The sequence below is a fragment of the Quercus suber genome, unplaced genomic scaffold (assembly GCF_002906115.3).
Source record: "Quercus suber isolate HL8 unplaced genomic scaffold, Cork oak 2.0 scaffold_156, whole genome shotgun sequence".
Lineage (NCBI taxonomy): Eukaryota > Viridiplantae > Streptophyta > Magnoliopsida > Fagales > Fagaceae > Quercus > Quercus suber.
Genome location: NW_027069617.1, coordinates 821,721 through 846,473, shown reverse-complemented (window position 1 = coordinate 846,473; position 24,753 = coordinate 821,721). Strand labels below are relative to the sequence as shown.

The window sequence follows — 24,753 nt, the reverse complement described above, 5'->3', positions numbered from 1 at the left end:
CTCTCTCTCTCTCTCTGATGTGAAGCAAATGTGAAAGGCTGGAAGGTTCTGGAGGTGAATTGGAGATGCGGTGGTCGACGACGATCTCTCTCTCTCTCTCTCTCTCTCTCTCTCTCTCTCTCTCTCTCTCTCTGATGTGAAGCAAATGTGAAAGGCTGGAAGGTTCTGGAGGTGAAAAAGAAAATAAAAAGAAGGGGATACTTGTGTGGAGGAGGAAAATAAGAAAAAGAAAAAAGAAAAAAAGAAATGAAACGTGGACGGTGGATGAAAATGAAACGAAGAAAAATAATATAAAAAATAAAAAAATTCTAATTGAAAAATACTATCACAATATTTTCACAATATTTTTACAATAAATTTTAAGTAACAGATTGTTATTAGTTAATATTGGCAAGTAAAAAAATAATTTCAATGGTGGGTTTAAATTAGAACTAGTAACAATTTTTCACATAAATTTTGTTGTGAAAGTATTGCGAAAAATGTTGTAAATATAACACTTTTCATTAAAAAATATAATTATTGGGAATAAATATAGGAAGAATAAATGATGATAAAGAATGAATGAATAAATAATATTTAAATGAGATAGAGAATGTGATAGAGAATCTGTTGGAAGTGTATTTGAAAAAGTGGGTAGGCAAAAGCTAAATGGCACTGTTCATTAGCCAAACAGTACAAAAATTTGGCTATTCTGCTGGAGATGCTCTTAGTGGTTAAGCCCTCACAGTGGTTATTACTTTGGGACAGTTGTTCCATTGGTTTTCCATTGCGCCTTCCTCTTGCTTTTTATTTTCGCAATATTGTGCATGATCATACCAACTAAGCCTTGAATATAGTTGGATTAATTAAAAACTTGTTTTCAAATTGGTATTTTGGCACAATCGGTGACCTAAATTCCCTAACAGTGGGAATTGAGATATCCTAAGATTTTCAAACTATCACAATATTAGCCAACCGAACATTTAGGCTTTGTTTGGTTAGGAGGGTGGAAAAATAAGATAATAAAAATAATTTGGAGGATAGAAAAGTGAGAAAGTAGAAAATATTTAAATTTTCAACTATATGTGTTTGGTATAGAGGATGAAAAAGTGGAAACCTCTATTCTTGTTAGTGGATTCTTCAGATGTGGTGACCTGAAATTTACTTAGTGGGGTTTTGTTAGCGAGATTTTTTCCCATTTTGATCAAATTATCATGTCAAATTTATTTTTCATTGCACTTAATTTAGTTTGGTGATTTGATTATTCCTTAATTGGATTTGCATGTAATTTAAACTAATTAATCAACTTGGTTAATTGCTTAATTAATCAAGATCAATTTATAACCCAACAACAATGAAAGGAACTAGACCTAAAAGGGAGAAGCCAAACATATTAACAAAAGCCACTTCAATTGAATCAGATTTGATCACACACACACATGAGAATACAAGTTTTATGTGAGCAAAATATCTGAATGTGAAATTAGAAACAGGTGTATCTAAGAAATATCCTTAAGAAACATCAATTGTTCTATTGTTCTTGTGATTTAATCACAAAGGCATAGATACTTCGTTGACAGAAAATCCAAATCCATGACATCAATCGTAATTATATTTTCTACCTGAAAAATATTGCAAAATCCTGAGGATATAATGTTATGGAAGAAGTAGATAGATTGAAACAGCTGAAAGGTTTTATCGGAAACATATTTGGTAAAAAAAGTCAATATTTCAGCATGCAAAATTAACTTACCAATAAAAAAAATTATAGTACCTTAAGTAGTGATAACAACATAAAGGGGCTGCTCAAACAGAGCTAAATGAACCAGGTTTTAACACTAACAATGTCCAAGACATCACTTGAAAAGTCTTTTATCTAAATGCTTTTGAGGGAAATTACATTTTACCTTCCTAAACTATATCCCCTATTATGCTTACCTCATAAATTATGAGAATGCACATTTACCCTACCTAAACTATTACACCTTGCACACTTTCCACCCTGTAAACACAAATCTCAAATTTGGAAATCAAACAATCAAAATAGTTTCACAAATGTATTTTTGTATTCATGAATTTGTAAATACAATTCTTTGTATTTAGATTCTAATACATTAGAATAATCCTCTGATTCGATCTTCTTGGAAAAGTCTTCAATTCAAGTATTGTTTTGATTCGAACGCAAGTTGTTTTTAACTTTGATTGGAAAGTGTATTGAAAGATCATTGGAATGGAATTTCTATAAATCTCTGGTTGTGAGCTTGTTTGAAATTCTTTATTCTTCATATTCTTCGTGAGTTCATCGAATGTTCTCGATCTTCAAAAATTTGTTGTGGAAGTTATTTGAGCTTTAGAGCTTGACTCCGATAAAGCTTCGATGGATCAAATTCTTTGAAGTTTATGGAAGCTTTGAAGCTTGATTCTAGTAGACTTTAAGATTTGAATGATCGTTCTTTGAATGTTCTTTGTCTTTGAAGGTTTGTAGTGGAATTTTTTCTAGGCTTTGGAGGCTTGATTCCATAGAGCTTCAAATTTGGTTTTCATGTACGTGACAAAGCCAATATTACCTTGATGCCAATTGCTCCCTTGGGTAGCAGGAATGTTGATGATCTATCCAATCCAGACATCCATATTTGCAACGAAATCGTACTAGTGCCACTTTGCAAAGAAGCCATACTGGCACTTACAATGAAGTCATACTGGCACCAATGACGAAGCCATACTGACACTTATCTTTTCAATGAAGCCATACTAACACCCAAAATGAAGCCATAATGGCACTCATCTTTGCAACGATGTCCACCTTGGAAGCTCGGGATGATGGAGACCACAAGAGGATGAGGTGTCAAAGAATCAAGTCTTCGATGCTAAGAGACAGTAAAGAGTGGTATATCTTGGTCACAAGAAAAATTTCACAGATGTATGGAGATGCAACCAAGACTTTAAAGAAGCATGGAGATGTCACCCAGACTTTGAAGATGAGAGGTGATACCATGCAGACTTTAGAGATGCAAGGCAGCACAACTTTTAAGGGATGCGATGCAGCTCAGACTCCAAAGATACGAGGTGACATAAAGAGAAGCTATGCAATCCAGATGCGACGTGACATAGACTTTAAAAATGCGATGTGATGCAACTCAAAAGAGAGGCAAAGTAGTGCAGACTTCAGATATGCAAGGTGAGACTAATTAGAAGAGAATCGATGCAGTGCAGATTTCAGAGATGCGAGGCAACACAGCTCAAAAGAGAGGCAATGCAGCGCAAACTTCAGAATTGCAAAGCGACGCAACTAAGAAGAGAGAGGTGATGCAATCCAAACTTCAAAGATGCGAGGCAACACAACTAAAAAAGGAGGTGATGTAGTCCAAACTAAAGAGATGCAAAGCGACACAACGCAGAGGAGAGGTGATTGATTGTAAGCTTTGCCCTTCCAATCAAAGAGTTTTTGAAAGCAACTTGATAGTGTATGGTGGAATACTTCAAGCTGGACTAGAGAGGTTTTTTTTTTTTTTTTTTTTTTTTTAATTTCGAGGAAAAGAATTTTTAAAAAAAAAATCTTTTGTAAATATTTGTTTTCAAGAAAGGAATTTTCAAATAAAAAAAGAGAAAATTTTTTCAAGTAAAAAAATTTTGAAAAAAAAAATTCAAAAGAAAAATTCAAAAAGAAGATGAAAGATGATCCACAAAGCCATGATATATCCTTTGTTTTGGGCCCATTCAAAAAAAATTTTCAAATAAAGAGAGCCCCAGATCATGAGTATACCATAGACTTTGGAGGAAGACATTGGGCTATAAACTCATAACATACCCTAGCTTTTGGGTCAAAATTCAAAAATATTTTTCAAAAGCAAGAGAGCTCAAGATCTTGAGCATGTTATAGATTTTATTGAAAAGATGTGACCCCATCCATACTTTGGAAACTTTTGAAACCCTAAAACCCAAAGACATGGGTAAGCTTACCAAAAGCCCAATGAGGATTAAAAGAGGAAATTTTTTTGAACCAATTGGCCAAACTCTTCGAACTAGGGGCAAGGCCCATTTGAGAATAAAAGATAAAAATGGATCAAACTTTTGAGACTAGGGGCAAGGCCCTCATGAGGGAGGAGAGCGAACATTCAAGATGGGCTTTGTAATGGGACAAATAAAAGACTTTGATATGTTGAGATAAAACTTGGTCACTTTTTTTTTTTTTTCTCTTCAAAGAAAATAAAAAAAGAATAAAAAAGAAAAGAAAATATGTGGACTTCTAAATGTCATGACTCATTTCAAATAAGTTTTTCATGAGAAAAGAAATTTTCCAATATGTTAGGCTTGCATTATAAATGGGGCATTGATTTTTGTGTTTGAATTCTTTCATGGGACCATTTCCATAAGGTATAATAGAGCACAAGATGTGGACTAACCTTGCAAAATTCATGAAAAACCTACACTTAAGCCCAAATAAGGATGAGGGGGGCGAGATGAGTGACTTGTAATTGGATCCAAAGCCCAAAGAAAAAAATAAAGAAAAGAAAAAGAAAGAAATGAAAGTTGGGCTTGGATTCAAATGAGGAAAGGAGAGAGAATGAGAGATGTGAATGATGTAATTGGTCTTTAAGCATAGGGGAAAACATGAATTTTAAAAGATTAATGTATCTCATTCTATTTCTAAGTCCAAGATAACAAAATGATACAAGACTTAGAATACGAATGAGGCATACATGTAGTCCACATTTTAATGCAAGCAAGAAAATTTGATTAAGATGTTGGGTGCAAAACTTTAAAAGACATTGAGAGCACATTTTTATTTGATCAAATTTTATTTCTGGCACAATAACACTCACTACTCAAAAGAACTTCCCAAGTTCACTTGGTTTTAATCACCTACCCCTAGTTGCCTAAAGGAATTTGACATTATTGTACTAGAAGACATGGCTGGAGCTACTAATGAGGCAATTGAGAAGGTTACCCAAATGTTGGCTAAGCAAGGAGAAATGCTAGCACAATTGGGAAATCGCCTAGGTTGTTTAGAAGAAGGAAGAAACCCCAACAAGATAAGGAAGGTGAGGGAGATGAAAATGATCATGACAAGAATGGGGAGAAAGACAAGATAGTTGTTGAGACCGCCATGATGAAGGAAAAGATGGAAAAGATGCAACAAGCCTTTTGCAAGTCCTAAGGGATGGATGACTTCTTGTATACTATGGATGGATTGGGCTCAACCTTATTGGCACAATTGCCTCCCAAGTTCAAGATTTTTGATGTTGAAAATTTTGATGGAAGTGGTGATCCAAGGCAACATATTCGACAATTTTTGAACTTAGTTGGAATGAAGGGATTGGATGAGAAGCAAGCTTTGTGTGCCTTCCCTATGTCTCTCATGGGGAACGCATTGAGATGGTACTACAACTTGGATTTGAGCAAGACTAAGGTGTGGAATAAGCTAGTAGAATTGTTTGTGGACCATTTCATCTTCAACACCGTGATTGACATTGAGAGACTTGGAAACTACTAAGCAATGGTTCAATGAGACATTTTCTAAGTATATGATGAGGTGGAAGAAAAAAAGTTTCAAAAATAGTTAATAGGACCAATGAAAATGATTAGATTAACATGATTATTAAGAACTTGCTTCTAGCATACAATAATAGGCTTTTGTCATTGCCTATCAATTCCTTTGTGGAGTTATGTGTTTATGGTATCAGAATTGAAGATGGCATTAATACTGGACAATTAGACCTAAGTGAAGCCAAGTGTCAAGCCAAGAAAGTGTTCAGTGAAGGAGAAAAGGGTGGTGCTCTCAACAACGTGAACGTTGTTTTTGCTCGACCACAAAAGAGGGTGTTTAATGATCTTTAAATGCCTTTATCAAAAGTACTAGCAGTCTTGACTGAGGGCGGGCACCTCGAGCCACTCGATCCTACTCCTCTTCCAAATCCAATCCCATCAAATTGGAATAGAAATGACCATTGTGCATTCCACCAAAGGATAGGACAACAAGAAAAATGGTTGCCTAAGGTTGAAGCTTGAAGTTCAAGATTTGATAGATCAATGGTGATTGCCAAGCCACAACCTTAAGAAATGGGCGGGTGAGAAACAAGCAAGAATGAATGAAGGGATGTGCCTAAGAGATTTAATCCATGTGAACACCTGTGCCAAAGGATGAGTTATTTCAATTATGTTGAGTCTTTTTCAATTTTCGTATCTTCAATTTGTCGAGTCTATTTGAGTCTTTCTCAATGTTGTGGAGTCTTTGTTTAAGACGTCTTATTGAGTCTTCTTTTGTCATGTTGAGTCATGTTCCTTTGAATTTTCAAATCAATGTTATTTCACTTTCAAGAAAGATGACCATTCAAATACGACGTGTATCATGTGATCTCTTTTTGCTAGCTTTGAGATGAATGAGTCCTTAAGCCTAACACATTGGTTAATCCAAATAAGGAATCAAAATATGAGATTATCTTAGTTCATTTGATCATAAAGAGCAAGCATGAAAGGGAGAAAGAGCGTGAGAGATAGAGAAAAAAAAGAAAAAAAGAAAGAAAGAAAAGACTTCGATCAAGTGAGAGAGTACATGAGAATGAGAAGGATGAGTACTGAGAGATTCCTTGAGCGCAAGACATGAATGACTTCAAAGATGGGAAAGAGAAATTGAATGAATAACTTGTTGTTTCATAAGTTTGACAGTACAGTGATGAGAACTTGACGAGATGAAAAGGATAACCTAGGTTTGGAAAAGCTAAGCAATTAAGGTTGAAGGGATGAGTGACCATCTTTCTGCTACCCTTTTTTTTACAATGAGAGATTATTTCCACTAGCTAACCCCATTGAGCCTAGATGAATTCCTTCTTTATACCCATGCCAAGAGATTACCCACTACACTAGGGGCATGTTATTAAGAGATGATGATTTGAAAGGGTTATCCTTAACACTAGGGGCATACTCTAAGATTGGAACGGGTTAACCCTATGCTAGGGGAAAATTTTGTGGATGAATGATAGAGGGATGTGAGGATGATTTATAAGTGAAAGAATACCCTTTTCCTAACAAGGAGCATGGAAGAAAGAAAAAGAGAGAAAAACAAAGAAAAGAAAAAGAAAGAAAAATTGAAGATACAAGAAAAGAAGAAAAGAAAAGGAAATGAAATTGAGAATCAAAATAGATAAGGAAAAATGGATGAAGAAGAAGAAAATGATACAAGCACAAGATGGGTAGTAATCCTTGGTAGTTAGGATAACCTAGGAACAAAATTGAATTTGAGTCACAAATACCCTTTCTTTCTTGAGCCTTAGAATCCCATGCCTCATTACGGTCCATAAACAAGTCCTCTCTGATTGGTTGATATTGTTTAGCACTACAAATATTGGAAAGCCTAGCCTTAATTGTGAAAAAGAAGAAGAAGAAGAAGAAAGGGCCGCTAGGTTGAAAACCTGAAAGGGTAGCCTAAGCAAAAGTTAGAGCACCTTGAAAAGAAATGAAGAAAAGCCATAAGGAAAATGGTGAACTTACTCCAAGCTAGGGGCAACCCATGAATGAGAATGACGAAGGAATGACCATACAAGGGAAGATGAGACTAGCTCCAAGCTAAAGTAACCATGGTGAGGAAAAGTGACGAAACACGAAAGGCAAGATGATTGGAGAGTATACAAGATGAGAGAAGTGAGGTGTGCATGCTTGATCAAACAAAGACAATGATTGAGTTGACTAGAGATGATCGAATTCTAAATTTATATTTGGACTAATCAATGAAGATGGTAGGTGATTCATGCAAAACTAGTTCAAAGAGAATACATATTGATGTGCAAAGTCATTTGGATCCATGATCCCTTGTTTTTTTACCTCATTTCTTCAATTCCACAAAATTTTCTTCAAGGTCCTCTTTGTATTCAAATCATGTTGTGCTCTTCAATCTCAAAACTCTTGTGGTGTTTGAAATTTGTTTGGTCTAGAGTCTCTTCCAACTTGTTGTGCTCATAAATATTCTTTTGTCTCAAAACTTGTGTCATGCTTGGAACTTCATTGGTCTAGAGTCTCTTTCAACTACCTTTGATCTTCATCTAAAGGTGTTAGGAATTTTATGGAATTGATGATCATCCAAAGGCAAAAGGTGCATAAAATAAATATGAATGAATGATTTGTTTGAATAAATATATGCCCCCATAAAAGGAAAAGAATGCAATAAACCCATGGCCTAATCAATTCTTCCTTGATAATGCTCTAAAAAGAAAATGTAATTCTTAGAAGTCCAAAAAAAATGGGGAAGAAAAGTAAAAAAAGAAAAAAAAATTGAGATGTTGAAAATAAAGAAAAAGGAAAAAAAAAAAGAAAGATGAAGATTTGCAAAGAAAAGGAGGGCTTGGAAAGTGAGAGAAGAAAAAGAGAGGATAAGGATGAATAGGAGAAGAGAGAGAATAAAAGAAAAGAAGATGAGAGAGAGAGAGAGAGAGAGAGAGAGAGAAAGAAAAAAGGTGTGAAGAGAAAAAGAAATGATGAGAAGATGAGAATGAGCGATTAAAAAATAAAATTAGGAGAGAGAAGAAAAAAAAAAAAAAAAAAGAGATGAAAAACAAAGGATGAGAAAATTAAGAGGAATGATGTGACATGTTGTGCCTATCGTTCAGTCTTATGTGTTTGGACCTATCTTGATGTGATTTGTTGCGTTTCGTTTAGTCCTGATGTGTTTAGACCTAACTTGATGTGACCCGTTGTGATTGGTTGAGTCTTAATGTGTTTGGACCAAACCTAATGTGACTCGTTGTGATCGGTTCAGTCTTGATGTGTTTATACCTAACCTAATCTGACTCATTATGATTGGTTCTATTCTAATGTGTTTGAACCAAACCTAATATGATATGTTGTGTTAATGTGACCTAATTGTTGTGAAAACTCTAAAAGATTCATGAAAGCTTCAAAATTAAAAAATGAATTCAATAATTTAAGAGAGAGATTGACACTTAAGAAGAAAGTCAAGAATTTCAAAAGTCTAAGGAGAATTTCAAAAGAAAGATTTCAAGTTCCAAAAATCCAAGAGAGATTTCAAAAATGGAAGAAAGATTTCAAAAATGGATGGATTTGAATGATAAATTTCTTAAACGATTTTGATTTCCTTAAATAATGTTTTTTTTTTTTTGGAAATAAATGATGTGTGTCTTAAATGATGAATTCTTTAATGTGTGATGTTGAGTCTCTCGAGCTCTTTTTGATGATATGATGTTGTGTTGGTGTGCTTATGGCAATGTTGTGATGATGTGTTGATAACATGATGTGTGATTTTGGCTTAGGATAGTAGTAGCCATTGATGTTGTGTTGATGATGTGTTTTTGTGATTTTTGGCTTAGGATAGTAGCCATTCTTGTTGTGTACCCTTTTATTCTAGGTTCAAGATAGCGAACCTAGACTCTTTGATGACATGTTGATGTGCTGATGATGTGTTATTGATATGAGCTTTCTTTTGGCTTAGGATAGTAGCCATTCTTGTTATGTTTATAATGTTGTGTTGATGTGATGATAACATGGTATGATGATGTGTTGTGTTTTCTTTTTGGCTTAGGATAGTAGTCGCTTTTGTTTGTTTTTTCTTCACCCAAGGTTCAGGATAACGAACCAAGGAGAATAGGGACTCGCAAAATCCAGCGATTGGATTTTGCACCCACGCGCCCATGTTTGCTTGTTTGCTTGCATGTTTGCGTGTTTGTGTTGTGTGTGTGTGGACTTAAAGTTTATTAATTTACAAAATAGTTTGTCTCTTCAGTCATTCGACTACACTTACAGAGCAAGTATAGCTAAAAAAGAAGCATCTGTAGACATCTCATTTTGTACTCGGTTAATAAACTTTAGTCTCTGGCCCCAATGATGAGCTTAACATGTTTAAAAACAAGTAATTGAAGTTATTTTGATAATTTGGAAGTAATCACAACTCAAAAGTACTCAAATCACTTTGAAAACAATGCTAAAAAATGACATTTGCTCACTGTTTTGACCATAACTTTTGATCTCCAAAGAATTTTTGAGTGAGATTTGTTTCGTTGGAAATTAGATAACCTAGGCTTCAATTAAAATACAAATTGTGCCTAATTGAACTTATATTAAGTGAGTCATGACTGTTTGAAGTTGGGCCAACCCAGTAGTCAAAATTAGGATTTTTGGGGACGTATGCGTATGCATGAATCATGCATACGTATGCATGCATGTACAAGCGCGCGTACACCACGTTCCAAAACCTCATACTTCAGATTTTAGGGCCCAAAGCCTCCCTCTTTGATGGGGCACGACCCCTAGACCCTTTGGAACATCCAAAACCCCTTAAATGAGTTTGAAAATCCTAGTTTAAACATATAAATACAATCTTATGCCTTCAAACTCAAACCCTAGTTAGAGAGAGTTGATTTTTGACCTAAAACTCATCCAAGAATTTTTGTTAAAGTTTGTTAGACCCTGTTCAGATTATAAAACATGAATAACACTAATTGTCATTTTATCTGGGTTTTATACAATTTTCCCATATTGAAATCCTAAATTTTCTCTCTAGAATTTCCTCTCTCTTCATAAAGTGGGGTAAATAACTAACTATATATAAGCTCGTTCCTAAACATTTTTGAGAAGACAATATTACTATAACTTATAAATAAAAATTGGGTTCTACAAATTGCAATTTTTCTTATTAATTATTTTTTCTTTAGAAGTTAATTTTTTGTTGATTATTAAAATAATTTATTTTAAATGAAAAACTATTTGGTGGCCCAATGTCCCAAAAAAAAATAAATTATTCGCTTGGAGAGTGAGAAAAAACATCTTACCAACGGAAGCTAATCTTTATCGAAGAGAAGTGCTTGATAGTCCTACGTATGAGGCTTGTGGAGTTGAAGCAGAGAGTACTGGGTATGTCTTCTGGGGATGTGAAAAAGCCTGTGAAATTTGGATCCTTTCAGGTATTCCCTTTGACACACATGGGGCTGTTTTTCAAGAGTTTGTGGACTTCTAATGGCATTTGAACTCTTCTTATGGCATTTTAAGTTTGAGCAACAAATGGGGGATGAGCTGTTGGAATTAGTTATCATGGTGGCATGGTGCATATGATTTAACCGAAATGAAGTGAGACGAGGCAAAGTGAGGTAGTAGGGGTCGGCAATACTGTAGTTACCTACTGGATGAGTTCCAAACTGCTAATTTCAAGATGACTTGGGCCATGCCCAATGAAAACGTAAGATGAGTGCCTCCAATAGACCCATGATACAAAATTAATTTTGATGGCGTGAACTTTCTAGCAATCAATCCTCCGAGATCGGGGCCATCATTTGTGGCCATGTAGGGAGAGTCGAGGTAGCCTTAATTAAGACACTTTTTAGTTTTTATACCATTGGGGCCGTTGGAAGCTGAGGCTAAAGCCTTGGAGGAGGGTGTGTTCTTTGCATGGGATATGGGTGTCCGTTATGTAATTTTTGAATGTGACTCAAAGAATGTCTCTTATGCAATGAATAGCTTTAGTGAACCACCAATTGCAATTGGCAATATAATTGAGGGGAATTGACAAAAGCTTCTTGATTTTAGAAGTGTGTGAGTGTCCCATGTTAGAAAGAAGGGAAATTGTCCTGCACATATCTTAGCACAATATACTAGATATATTGAGGGTTATATAATTTGGATAGAAAAAATTTTAAAAATTTTATTTTTATCTTAGCACAACATGGTAGATATATTGATGGTTATATAACTTGGATAGAGAAAATTCTAAATATATTGTTTTTATCTTAGCATAATATGCCTGACATATTGATGATTATGTAACTTGAATAAAGGAAATTCTAATCTTTTGTGACTTAAAATGTATTGTTTTTATCTTATTCTTAATAAAAGTTACGATCTTCTTATAAAACAATAATAATAAAATTAAAACTCTATTGTGAGTCCTAAAAGTTGTGGTTGAATTAAGAGTTTGTTTCCTATTTTTGACAAATGACTATACTCATTAATTAATTGTTAAGAAATTTTAGTTTCCTTTTAAATGAAACTCTATTATCTACCTATCAAGTGGCTTATTAATTGTTAGTATAATTTATCTTAACGTAAAACTTTATTATCTTAATTTTGAGCAATATAAATTGGGATGGGCTCCTCTCCCATTTCTTTTTCTCCCGCTATTTATTACATCTGACAAGACCGAATCTAAGGATCAAATATCAAGCCACGTCATATTTCACAAAGACTCCTTTTGTTCAATGGCACTTAATTACCCACCAAAAATACCAAAAACCCATTCGCTGCTCTCCTTGACTCCTTCCCTAATCTCCTTCCCACTAAAATCCTTTAACATTGCTCTCCATCTCTCTCAGATTTTTGATGCAACTTCGACATCACTATTGCACGATATGTCTTACTTTTTCATTTCCTTAATTTTTGAAATGGGAAGATCTAAGATAGGCGTCCAATCTATTGGAGAGACCGCTCACATCGTGTATTCTTCCGAAAGGGAGAAATTTGATCAAAGAAGTCATTTCTTGCTAAAGCTAGAGCTCTTTTTTCAATTTGTGTTAAATTATTAATGATTTCCATATAAAATGAAAAGATAGTGGTGGAGTATATGTGGCAAAAATTTGAGTATACTTCCAACTTCCTTTATTTTGCATTACTATGTAGCACAACAATTGTATTGAAAGCTTCCTTTCTCTGATTGAAATGTACTACCCGTGAGGACTAAGTTGAGCAACTTGTGAAGAGAAGCAATGGTAACCCTTGAAATGCTGTGAAGGTGTTTGTGAAAATACTTAAGCTTGTGGTAGCTTTTTTTTTTCTTTTTCTTTTTTTGGTGGTAAAAGTACCTCACTAGCAAGGGTGAATGCAAGGCTGTAGGGTCAATTTTTTGTTGGGTGAATGCAAGGCTTGTTTTTTTATTTTTTGTTCATGTAACCATTGTACATTATCTTGATTAATGAAATTTTTTTGTTGGAGTTTTGTACAAATGGGGTCTCTCTATATTTGTTTCTTCTTTGTATTTGCTTTCCTTTTTGAGTTTCAGCCTTGGGAAATACTTTGCAGCATGAACTACAAGATAAACACATCATAGCAACTGGAATATTGCTCTTTTTTGCACAGTTGCTTATCTCATATTGGCTTAAAGATGAGTTATGCAATTGATTACAAAATTACTTAAAGATATAGCTAATACTCCGTTAATTTCCAAGAGAGCATAAGAAAAAGAACATTTTTGCAAGAAACTTTAAAGAAATTTCTCTCAAGACACAAGAAAGGGAACAATGGGTCATTTGATCTCTTCAACTTGGATGCTACAAAAATTTCTCCAAAAGCTATATTATAAACAATGCCAAAAATAAATTACTTTTCATGCTTAAACCTTAGCACCATTGGTTGTAAAATTATCACACAATGTATATATGTGATGTCCTTCTTCTACCAAAAATAATAAAACAATGAAGAGCAATCTGAGGTAGCCAGAGGATGCAAGTAGTTTAGTTGTAGCATAAGCTTCTAAGTTGAAGGAGATGGAGCTCATGGTTGAACAAAAAAAGGATATTGTTTTGGGTATCACTCCCTCCCTTGCAATCATCCAACCTCTTATTAGTCACCTAAATGAGTAAAACTATGAGATGGTAGCATCTAAGATAGTCCAAAAATTCAATTCCATATTGATTCTTTTTTTTTTCTTTTTCTTTTTTTTTTAATGTAATGTTTTTTCAAGAGAAAATTTATGTTGTGGTATCAATTGAACAATAGTTTCTTGCACACACTCAATTTTAGTGACAAATTCAACAATGTGATATAAAATCACAATAAGTACCCTGTGGTTTATGTCATGGTGGTGGAACATGTGGTTGGAGGAGTTAAGCCAAATGTGAGAATTTGGATTTTTTTGCTTCTATTTTTTTTAGTTCCCTTTTCAAGACAGCCTTTCAACCGTTTTCTCCCACGCGAAACTTCCCTTCTCTTTAAACCTTTTGCTTGTATGGTACATTTGCTCTTGATGACCTGATTTTCAATCTTTAAATATTCTTCTACTTTTGCATCTAACTCATTTGCATGACTTAGAAGAAAATCAGATGCCTCTTTAGATTCAGCAACTTTACCCATCAATCTAACATAAGTGGTGCATAAATTTCTATAATGAGCTCGCATTTCTAGCTTAGGGTCACTTTGTACCTCACACTTATGAATATCCAAGACAATTCTAGCCCTTGCATTCTTGGTCCATCTCTTTAATATGAATTGTTCGGGGATCATCAACTTAATCTTCATCTCATCAAGTACTTTCAAAATATGGCTACACATAATTCCAACAAACTCAAAATTTTTACAACTATATGTAATCAAACCATTTGAAGATGTAACTGTATGTTGCCTGGAACCTTCACAATTATGAACTTTATATGTAGAAACTGGTCCACTTTGATGAAAATTGTCAACAACCACCATCAATGACTTTTCGAACTCATCTTAGAACATAATAAAAACAGTTCTTGTGTAAATATCTTTGGCATGTCTTAGCAAAGGAACATTAACCTTTAAAGTGGGAATTTTTTGGCTCATTTCATAGTTTGCACAAACTTCATTATAACAAACATCATCAACAGCCCTTTGAAAATGTTTGAAAAATTGTCCTATGTCAAAATCAGACTTCAAATAATCTTTTAAAAGAGAGTTGAACTCTCACTAAGCTGTGTACTTTTCTTACCTGCAGAAAAGGTATTTCTCCCATACACCATAGCCCACTTTTTTCACACTTTAAATAGATCTTGCAACCATTCATTTTCTTGAAGATCATATTTTTCCAACATATTCCCCCAAGCACTAATGAACTCCTCTTCATACTCACCATCATTTATGCAACTTCGAAAATCAGCATTAAAGGTTTTTTGGCTCTTAAATAGATGATTAAGACTTTTAAGAGCATTTTGATAAATATGCCATAAGGACAATCTATGATAAGTCTAGCATCACTAAAGGTATTGCCTTTGCCATTGCAAGATCTCGGTTAGTAAATTTTGTCTTTGGCTTTTTACTGGACATACACTCAAAAAATGTATAAAATAGCCATTCAAATGACTGACTAGTTTCATCATATAACAAAGAGGCCCCAAATACAACTAGTTGATAATGATGATTTACTCCAACAAATGCTCCAAAAGGTCGACACTCTTTATTAGTCCTATAAGTTGTGTCAAAGAATACCACATCACCATATATACCATAGTCTAAAATCATTTTGGCGTCAGCCTAGAATATGTTAGTGATATGGTCTTCAACATCCATTTGAACCGGAAAAAAGAATGATGGATTTTTTTTGATACTTGACTAAGAAATTAATTCAAAACACCCCCGACTTCACCTTGCTACAAATCTCTTTTCCTCTTACTCCTCAAATAATTCTTATATCTTGCTTAGTAAAACCAAGATTTTCTCTACCTTGAACTTGACGACTCATCAATTTATGTGCCAGTTTAGGTGATATACTTGAATTATTTGCCAACTCAATTTCAATAGTTGAACATCATTAATAATTCTTTGAGAAGGTAACATGTGTACACATGACCTATCCACTAACTCATGATTGTGATTTGATTCAAAATCAATGACTTGATATTTTCCATTAGCTTGAAGAGAAATGGTTAGTCTTGCTAAGCAACCAGTTCTAGTTTCTTTTCACGGCTTTTTCACATCCACTTGATTTTTTTTTTCTCTTCTATAGCCTTCCTTATAACAGACAAATCTTCTACTTGATATTACTCCACTAAATCTATCCTCATTTTTCCATTGCTTTCAAATGCTAAATCCAACTTCTTTTGCATATTCATTATACCATTGTGTGAGCATGCTCTTTTGAGTCAAACTCCATTTTCCAAACAGATATTTTCCCTTGACAATCAGAATTCTACATAATATTAGCATAAATATCTTCATTTTCTTTATCATCTTCAGGGCATATTTGTTCATCACTAATTATAGGCATTATACTGACTAGTAACTTTGAAAAGAAGAGAACACCTAAATAGAAATTCAAAAACCAAATTAACGTAAAACAAGTTAGTGTTGTTGATAAAACAGTCAATGATATAAAAATAAAACAAATAATAAGAAATTGAATACCCATGTATACTTGCTGCATTAGTAAATATTGAATTACTAGTATTGAACAAATCCCTTTTTTCTGGACATTGAAGAGAGCACTTTACCCCATGTCCACGCTTACTAGATATAATCACTTGAGCATGGTAACAAGTAAAAAATTATGGACAAATACTTGATAATACTAGATAAGGAAGTCAAATAAGATTTATGAATACTAATTGCAATTGTTTTGATTACTTAGGAAATAATTTTCAAAGTCTAAAAGCTAAAATAGTAGTGAAGCAAAAAGAAGAAGAAAAAAAATCCAAATCAAACAAGGAATTCAATTATTTGTTAGGAGATGAGTTAAAGACTTAGCAAAAGAGTATAAAACTAAGGGGGAAAAAACTCAAAGAAAGAATGCAAAGAATGATTGAGCACCTCTTGGAATTCAAAACTTTCAATTCCAGTCAAGTTGTTAAAATCAACAGTGGTTTTGCTTTGTGGTCTCACTAGACAGGGGATTGCTTGTGGTCTCACTAGAGTTGTCAAGTTGTTAATCTTCTTTGTTGGGCTGGAATTCGAATTACTAGAAGATTTTGGAATTGTTAGATATTTTAGTGGGTTGCTCAAAGGTTTTAGCAGAATGGCTTTTCGTAAAATTTTTTAGCACAAGAAGTAGAGTTTTGTGCTAATCTCTGTTAAATGAGATAAAATTTTGCTCATGTGATGTGGCTTAATGAACATCTTCTTTTTTTTTTTTTTTTGATAATCGGCTTAATGAACATCCTTAAATTATATAACTGCCAGATGTAATGCATCCATTTAAAAATAGAAGAGAATGGGAGAGGAGCCCATCCCTGTAAAATTCTATTCCAACGAAAATCTATTACCAGAAATTTTAAATATCTTTTACTCCAACTAAATTTATACTATATAAAAATTCAAGAAGTTCATTTAAAAAAATTTGATATTTTATTATTTTTTATATACTTTATACATACACAAGAAACTCAATTAATATTCAAAATTACTCATTATTTATTAAGCAAATTAGTATGTAACTCATGCTTATGCACAGAAATGAATAATTGTAGTGGTACTATTGATGTTAGTTTGAGTTATTAAACATATAGGACATAATTCGATCAGGACATTTGAAAGTATTAAAATAGTTTTTTCTTACAATTTTCATGATATTAGTTACACCAATTTTCTCATTACATACATATATAATTTTGAAAATCACTATTGGATACTACATGTACAATATCAATTCACAATTATTTTCTGTGAAAATTTACTAAATACAACACAAAATAAAACAATAAATTGGTTAAATAGTATCTCCTAAATTAAATGGGGATAGGTGCATGAGATCATTCAACTCAATTACAGTTTGTTATGTTCAATATCTTTGCATACAAAATATCTAAATAGAAATAGTATAAAAAAAAAATGCTCATTCGTTCAGAGAAAAATAACAACAAAAATCTAAACAATTTAATTTGTATGGAAAGCTAACAAAGGCAAAATCCAATTTTGATTTCAATTGAATTTTCTCTAAACTTTGGTTTTAAAAGCAATATATATATATATATATATAACCTAGTTAGTAATGGACCGTACATAGTCATGGTATATTACATAAATAACTTATAAACTTGAATTCTTTTTAGTTATACAAAAATAAAATCATAAATATAAAATCATTCAAAAATTATGTGTGCGTGTGTGTGTGTGTGTGTGTGTTTTTTTTTTTTTTTTTTTTTTTTTTTTTTTTTATGATTTATTTATATTAGACTCCTCATTTTCTACACTAAATTAACTCATTTGGTACAAAAATTTAAAAAAATTAGATTAGATCAAACATGTGGTACAAAATTAAATTCTAATTGGAATCTAATTTTTACACTGAATCAACTCATTTGGCACAAAAATTTAAAAATTTAGATTAGATGGAACACGTGGTACAAAATTAGACTCTAAGTGAATTTTAATTCGAAATCTAATTGGATTTCCTCTCAGCTTTACCTATATATATATATATATATATATATATATAAGTCATGATATATTACATAAATGACTTATAAACTTAAATATTTTTTAGTAATACAAAAAAAAAAAAAAACTCATAAATATAAATTCATTCAAAATTTATGTTTTTTTTAATTTTTTTTATATTTTATTTATATTGGACTTCTCGTTTTCTACACTAAATTAAATTATTTGGCACAAAAATTTAAAAAAATTAAATTAGATAAACACATGACATAAAATTAAACTCCAATTGAAATCCAATTTTTACATTGATTTAACTCTTTTGGCACAAAATTAAAAAAACTTAAATTAGATGAGACACATGACGTAAAATCAGACTCTAATTGAATTCCTATTTGAAATATAATTGGATTTTCTCTCAACTTTATCAATATATATATATATATATATAGATTTGATAATATTAAATGTTTTCTTCCTTGTGCATACAATTTTTAATTAATCTGTCTTTTTTTTTTTTTTGAAATAAAAACTCTCTCATCATTTTGAATCTAGATGCTTCAACTACTTACTCAAAAAAGAAAAAAAAAGGAAGAAAAGCTTCAAGTGTATATATATATATATATATATAATTCCTAAAAATATAAAAGGATAATTTCATAATTAATCTGGCAGAATCTTCCCCAAGTCGAGAGATTAGTATTACAACACAACTGTATTCCCATTAAGTAGGTGAAAGAATTTGTTGTAGTACGTAACGTAGGTACTTACTATTAAAAAAGAAAAAAAGAAAAAAAAAAAAAAAAGTTCGTCAGGTCTTACTTACAGTTACATGACATGAATGAATCCAGTAGTTTCAACCGATTCTACGATTGACCAAAATTGACTTGAATTAAATCTCTTTTCTTTAATTAATCCCACACCAGACCAGATTCTCAAAGATTCACCCGAATCTAGTCAAACTTCGGTTTACAGAACATGACAGCTTGATTCGGTTACACTTGAAGCTATCTCATCCATACGATAACCTCCTTAGAATTCTGTCTTATCTAAGCTAAGCTGTATTTATTATTCCATACTATATTTATATTTATATTTGTGTTTATTATTCTTACGCCTCCTCCCTGAGATTCAGTGTTGGCCAAGGAAAACACTCAGAGAGAGAGAGAGACAGAGACACACACACACACAGAGAGGCATGGAGAGAGAAAGAGATGGTTTTAATCTTGATGATAAAGATGATTACAAGAAAAGTGATGGTGGGCATCAAAGGGTTATGGTGGAGGAGGCGTTCAAGGACACTGCTGTGCCATCATGGACAAAACAGATAACAATAAGGGCCATGGTGACCAGTTTTGTTTTGAGCATTGTGTTCATCTTCATTGTGATGAAACTTAATTTAACTACTGGTGTCATACCATCCCTTAACGTTGCAGCTGGGTTGTTGGGATTTGCCATTCTGAGGAGTTATACGGCCTTGATTCATAAATGTGGTTTCCTCAAGCAACCCTTCACTAGGCAAGAAAACACTGTTATTCAAACATGTGTTGTTGCATCATCCGGGATCGCCTTTAGCAGTATGTTTTTCTAACTTCATTTATTTTAGATCTGAAACTATTGCTAATGTTTTCATTTGAAATTTCGGTTAGATTTCATTTTAAGTTGAAAACTTACTTTTTCCAACCCATGCATGGACTTTATTTATTTTTTTTGGTTACTAGCCAAAAATAAGGTGAATTTTTTTTTTTTTGTGTGTGTGTGGTGTGTTTTGGGGGGGGGGGGGGGGGAGGAGGGGATAATCTTTGGTGTTATATCGTTGAAGACGTACTTAGTCACCTATCTGTAATATAAGTGTATATATATATTGTTAATGAAAATTTAATTGTCTACTCTATTTCTCAATAGAATTAAAGATCAATTTTTGGGTGAATGATTCATATATGAAGTTCAGAGATTTTATTTCTCTCAGCCTAACTATTCCAACTCATCTCTATGCATTTCATGAAATATGAATCTTCAGGTAATCGACTGTGAAATGGCCTACTTTGCAGTGAAGTTGTTCTTGCTTGTAGCTTGTTAATAATTTAAAAGCTAGCATTATAAATTATCTCATTTTTAATGCATAATTTTTTCCCCCATATTATTAGGTGGCACTGCAAGTTATATGCTAGGGATGAGTCCACTTGTGGCTGGCCAAGCGGAAGGAGCAAACACCCCAAACAACGTGAAGCAACTCTCTCTGGGTTGGATGATTGGTTTCCTCTTTGCCGTGAGCTTCCTTGGCTTATTCTCAATTGTGCCCCTAAGAAAGGTTAGAAAATACACTTCGAATAAATCCTAGTTTGGTTTTCCTTAACAAAATTTCTAATTACCATATATTTTGATATGATCATTGCTAGCTTAATGTCTCATCTTTTTTCCACACCCTTAACCTTTCAAAATGAATGTCCCACAGATGATGATCTTAAGGTACAAGTTAACATACCCAAGTGGGACTGCAACTGCATATCTCATCAATAGCTTTCATACACCCAAAGGAGCCAAGCTAGCAAAGTGAGCATCTATATTAATGTTTTGCATTTTTTTTTTTTACATGCAATTTTCAGACTAAAAGGAGATAGAAAATTTATTACTTTTGCAATCTTAATTAAAGCTATGATTAAGTGCTAATGCACTGATTTTTTAATTGAATACAGGAAACAAGTTGCTGTGCTTTTTAAAACCTTCTGCTTTAGCTTTGTGTTTGCCTTTTTCCAGTGGTTCTTTGTTGCTGCCGATGGATGTGGGTTTTCAAGCTTCCCTACATTTGGTCTCCAAGCCTATGACAAGAGGTTTAATACCATTCCTTTCAAGACCACTCTTATTAAGTGCCTTTTCAAACAAATGTTATTATAGTTGATAAATTACATTGGCATTAAACTTTTTATTTATTTTTAAATGGAAGGTATAGTGGAATTAGAGTTTGAACTTAAAGACCATTTGTTGTGATATTAAAATAGATTATCACTTTGTATCCAAAAAAAAAAAAAAAAAAGATTATCACTTAAATTCAAAAACTTAAACTATAAGAAAATAATAAATTTAATCATTTACCATGATAAGAACTTACAAGAATCTTAATTTCATTAAATAATATTAATTGTATGGCTCGCAGGTTCTACTTTGATTTCTCATCAACATATGTTGGTGTTGGAATTATTTGCCCTTACATGGTAAATATTTCTTTGCTTATTGGAGCAGTACTCTCATGGGGAGTCATGTGGCCATTGATCGAGCAGAAGAAAGGTGACTGGTATAGTGCTGATGCAAGTGAAAGCAGTCTCCATGGCATTCAAGGATATAGGGTATTAATTGTTCCTTGCACTACTAGTTTTTGTTTTTATTTTGGGATAATTACAGAAAACCCACTTGAGGTTTGGCCCATTTGCACTTTGCCTACCCGTGGTTTAAAACTTTACACTTTGCCTACCTAAACTTATTTTTGTTTAGTTTCTGTGTTAAAAAGACAAGTAAATAAGTCTTTTTACTCTCATTTTATGTCTCTCTCCTCTCAAAACAAGAAAAGAAAAAACAAAAACAAAAGAAAACAATATCAAAATGGGTATCTCTTAGAACATGACTCAAATCAAAAAAATTTCAAATCCAGACACATGATCAAAAAATTTTCAAACCCAAAACAAGATAAAAAAATTTTCATACCTGAAATATCTCTCTGAGATCTTCCTACTGGGTTGGGCGTGAATGTGAGTCAGAGTGTAAGTGTGGTGGGAGAGAGCTCAAAGCCAACGATGGAGTCAACGGAGACATCGGTGATGCCCGAGGCTACAATGGTAGGTACATCGTTGATATCTAGGGCTGATCATGACTATGAGCTTCTCACACCCATCCCGTCGAGAGTTCTTGGACATCCAGTGGTTGGAAAAGCCTTGGCGACTTGTAGTAACTCTGACGCGGTGGTTCTCGGCTCCATTAAGGTGGGTTTGTTGTTGGGCTCAATCTCTAATGCCGAGGTTACTCATGGATGAGGCTATTGTGACTCTGGGTCCACCGGTGTTATGGTGGGTAGCTTGATGATGGCAGCGATTGAGGCTTCGAGTCTGACAATGGTGTCACTGATCCTTGGTCGGTACCCATGGGTGGTTCATAATTGTTTTTCTCCTCTCTTAGGCCTGGGTGATGGGGTTGTTGATGAGTTTGTGGAAGGGGAAGATCATGTTGAAGTACAGAAGAGCCACCACCATGTTGACACGATGAGTTTGAAGTACAGAAGAGCCACCACCGGTGTTGTACTTGTTTTAATTTCAAACAATTTGATTTGTAGTTGTTTGGAATTTTATTTGTTAAATTCATATGCATTTATTTTTAATATCAAACCCTAATTTTTTTTATTCGTTTTATGTTTGTTTTCGTCTAAAAAATATGTTTTTTAATGGTGATAAAAGAGGTGGGTAACAGAAACTAAACGGAAGTAAGCTCATATGGGCAAAGTGTAAAGTTTTAAACCATGGTTACAAAGTGCAAATAGACCAAACCTCATATGGGTTTACTGTAATTATCCGTTTTTATTTTCTTTAGTGAATGAATATTAAATAAATATGAAAATAATGATTTTTCATCCCTCTTCTTGTGATATGTATTCATAATTTCTTGTTTGTGTTGATAGGTTTTTATTGCCATTGCCATGATGCTTGGTGATGGTCTGTTTCACGTAGTCTACATGCTAATCAAAACTGGAACTAGTCTAGCAATGCACAAGTCTGAGAAGAAAGAATCGTCTCAAGGAATTGGCCAAAAGTACTCAAACACAGAGATTGTAAATTACGACGAGCAACGACGTACGCAGTCGTTCTTGAAAGACCAGATTCCCAATTGGGTAGCTTTTCTTGGTTATGTTATCCTCGCAGCCATATCCATTACTGTCGTTCCCTTCATCTTCCACCAATTGAAATGGTACCATATATTGGTTGCTTATGTAATTGCCCCGGTTTTGGCCTTCTGCAATGCCTATGGTTGTGGTCTTACTGATTGGTCTCTTGCCTCCAACTACGGCAAAGTTGCTATCATAATTTTCAGTTCTTGGGTTGGGCTTGACAATGGGGGTGTCATTGCTGGCCTTGCTTCTTGTGGTGTAATGATGAGCATTGTTTCTACAGCTTCTGATCTCATGCAGGATTTCAAGACTGGTTATCTCACTTTGGCATCTCCTCGTTCTATGTTCTTTAGCCAGGTTTTTGGCACAGCCATGGGTTGTATCATGTCACCATTGATCTTCTGGTTTTTCTACAAAGCTTACTCAGTTGGAGACCCTGAGGGGTCGTATCCTGCACCTTACGGCTTAATGTACCGCGGAATATCGCTTCTTGGAGTCGAGGGTATTGATTCCCTTCCCAAACATTGTGTCAAACTCTCTATCCTATTCTTCTGTGCTGCAATTGCCATGAATATAATCTCCGAGCTGTTGCGACATTATGAAAAAAATTACGGGCTCTATAGGTTTATTCCAAGCCCAATGTGCATGGCCATCCCATTCTACCTTGGTGCATACTTCGCCATTGACATGTGTCTTGGGAGTTTGATTCTCTTCTTGTGGCGAAGGATGAACAAGCAAAAGGCCGATGACTTTGCACCGGCTGTGGCATCAGGTCTCATCTGTGGTGATTCTTTGTGGGGTGTTCCATCTGCTATTCTTGCTCTTTCCGGTGTTAAAGCTCCTATTTGCATGAAGTTCCTATCTTCCTCTGACAATGACAAGGTTGATGCCTTTTTGGCTGGGTAAATAATTAATGATCATATATGATATATGGTCCTTCAATGTCTTTTGCATTTTTTTTTTTTTTTGTACATAGGCAAAGGGTCTTCTCTTTCTTCTCTTGTTTAGGAGGATATGGATATTTATTTTCCCTGCCTTGTAAGCAATGTACTGTTTCTTTCATATTTGAATTGGTGAGGATAGAAAAGGTTGCTTCAATTTAATGCTGCTTATACTGTGAGTCAAGCTAGTCATTTGCTTGCTTGGTCATGGATATCTGTCATGCATTAATTACCAGTTATTTTAAATGTATATGATTCAATTTGGCTCGAATAAATCTGTATGACATGCATGGTTTTGAAGGGGATGCATCGCAAAACACAAATTTGGTTCATCAAGCTTTGATATATACAAAACTAACTCAATTCTTTTTTCTTTTTTTTTTTTTTAAATTGGTTTAATTTTATATCAAGTTCGGTTTACAATTTGTTGATATCCAAAATTTAAGGGTTCTGAACCCAAAACTAAGAAGAAACACGCATGCCAATAGAAATGAGGTCTGTGGGTCCGTAAAGAAATACCTACGGCCTGGCAGACCCAAGAATGGGTGCATTGAACGATAAAAAGCAATGAAGGGCATGGAAAGAGAAAAGTAACATATATAGGTGGCCCATGGAGAATCGAGTCCCCCCACCAAGGAAATCCCCAAAGAAATACAACCAAAAAAATTAGTCATGCTGCAGGAACAGTGGCAGAGCCAGAATTTTAGTTCGGAAGGGCAAAATTGAAAGACTAGATTGAAAGTAAAATTAATCTGAAGACAGAGAAGTTAAACATGTGATTTGATTCCTTAAAATAAATCAATGTAAAAGTGTTAAGGATATAGAAATATACCTGCAAAGTTGTACTTTCTTGGCCTTGAATACTCTTAAAAAGTTATGTGAAATTCAACATTTCTTTCTCTATTCTTTTAAGTGGTAAGAACT

At 33.7% G+C, this 24,753-nt stretch overlaps 1 protein-coding gene across 1 annotated transcript; it reads left to right on the top strand.

The window, feature by feature from the left end:
• The first annotated feature begins 19,138 nt into the window (after positions 1-19,138).
• Positions 19,139-24,188, top strand: LOC112033438 (probable metal-nicotianamine transporter YSL7). Its single transcript, XM_024066210.2, has 6 exons — positions 19,139-19,595; positions 20,166-20,329; positions 20,474-20,571; positions 20,715-20,849; positions 21,173-21,362; positions 22,682-24,188. The coding sequence occupies exons 1-6, from the start codon at positions 19,217-19,219 to the stop codon at positions 23,792-23,794; spliced, it is 2,079 nt and encodes a 692-aa protein (XP_023921978.1). The 5' UTR covers positions 19,139-19,216; the 3' UTR covers positions 23,795-24,188.
• The last annotated feature ends 565 nt before the right edge of the window (positions 24,189-24,753 follow it).

Bases quoted from the DNA above. Each gene is read 5' to 3' on its own strand.
- LOC112033438 (XM_024066210.2), top strand. From the start codon at position 19,217: ATGGAGAGAGAAAGAGATGGTTTTAATCTTGATGATAAAGATGATTAC. The intron at 20,572-20,714 runs GTGAGCATCTAT...AATTGAATACAG, and splicing joins AAAGGAGCCAAGCTAGCAAA to GAAACAAGTTGCTGTGCTTT. The intron at 20,850-21,172 runs GTTTAATACCAT...TATGGCTCGCAG, and splicing joins CTCCAAGCCTATGACAAGAG to GTTCTACTTTGATTTCTCAT.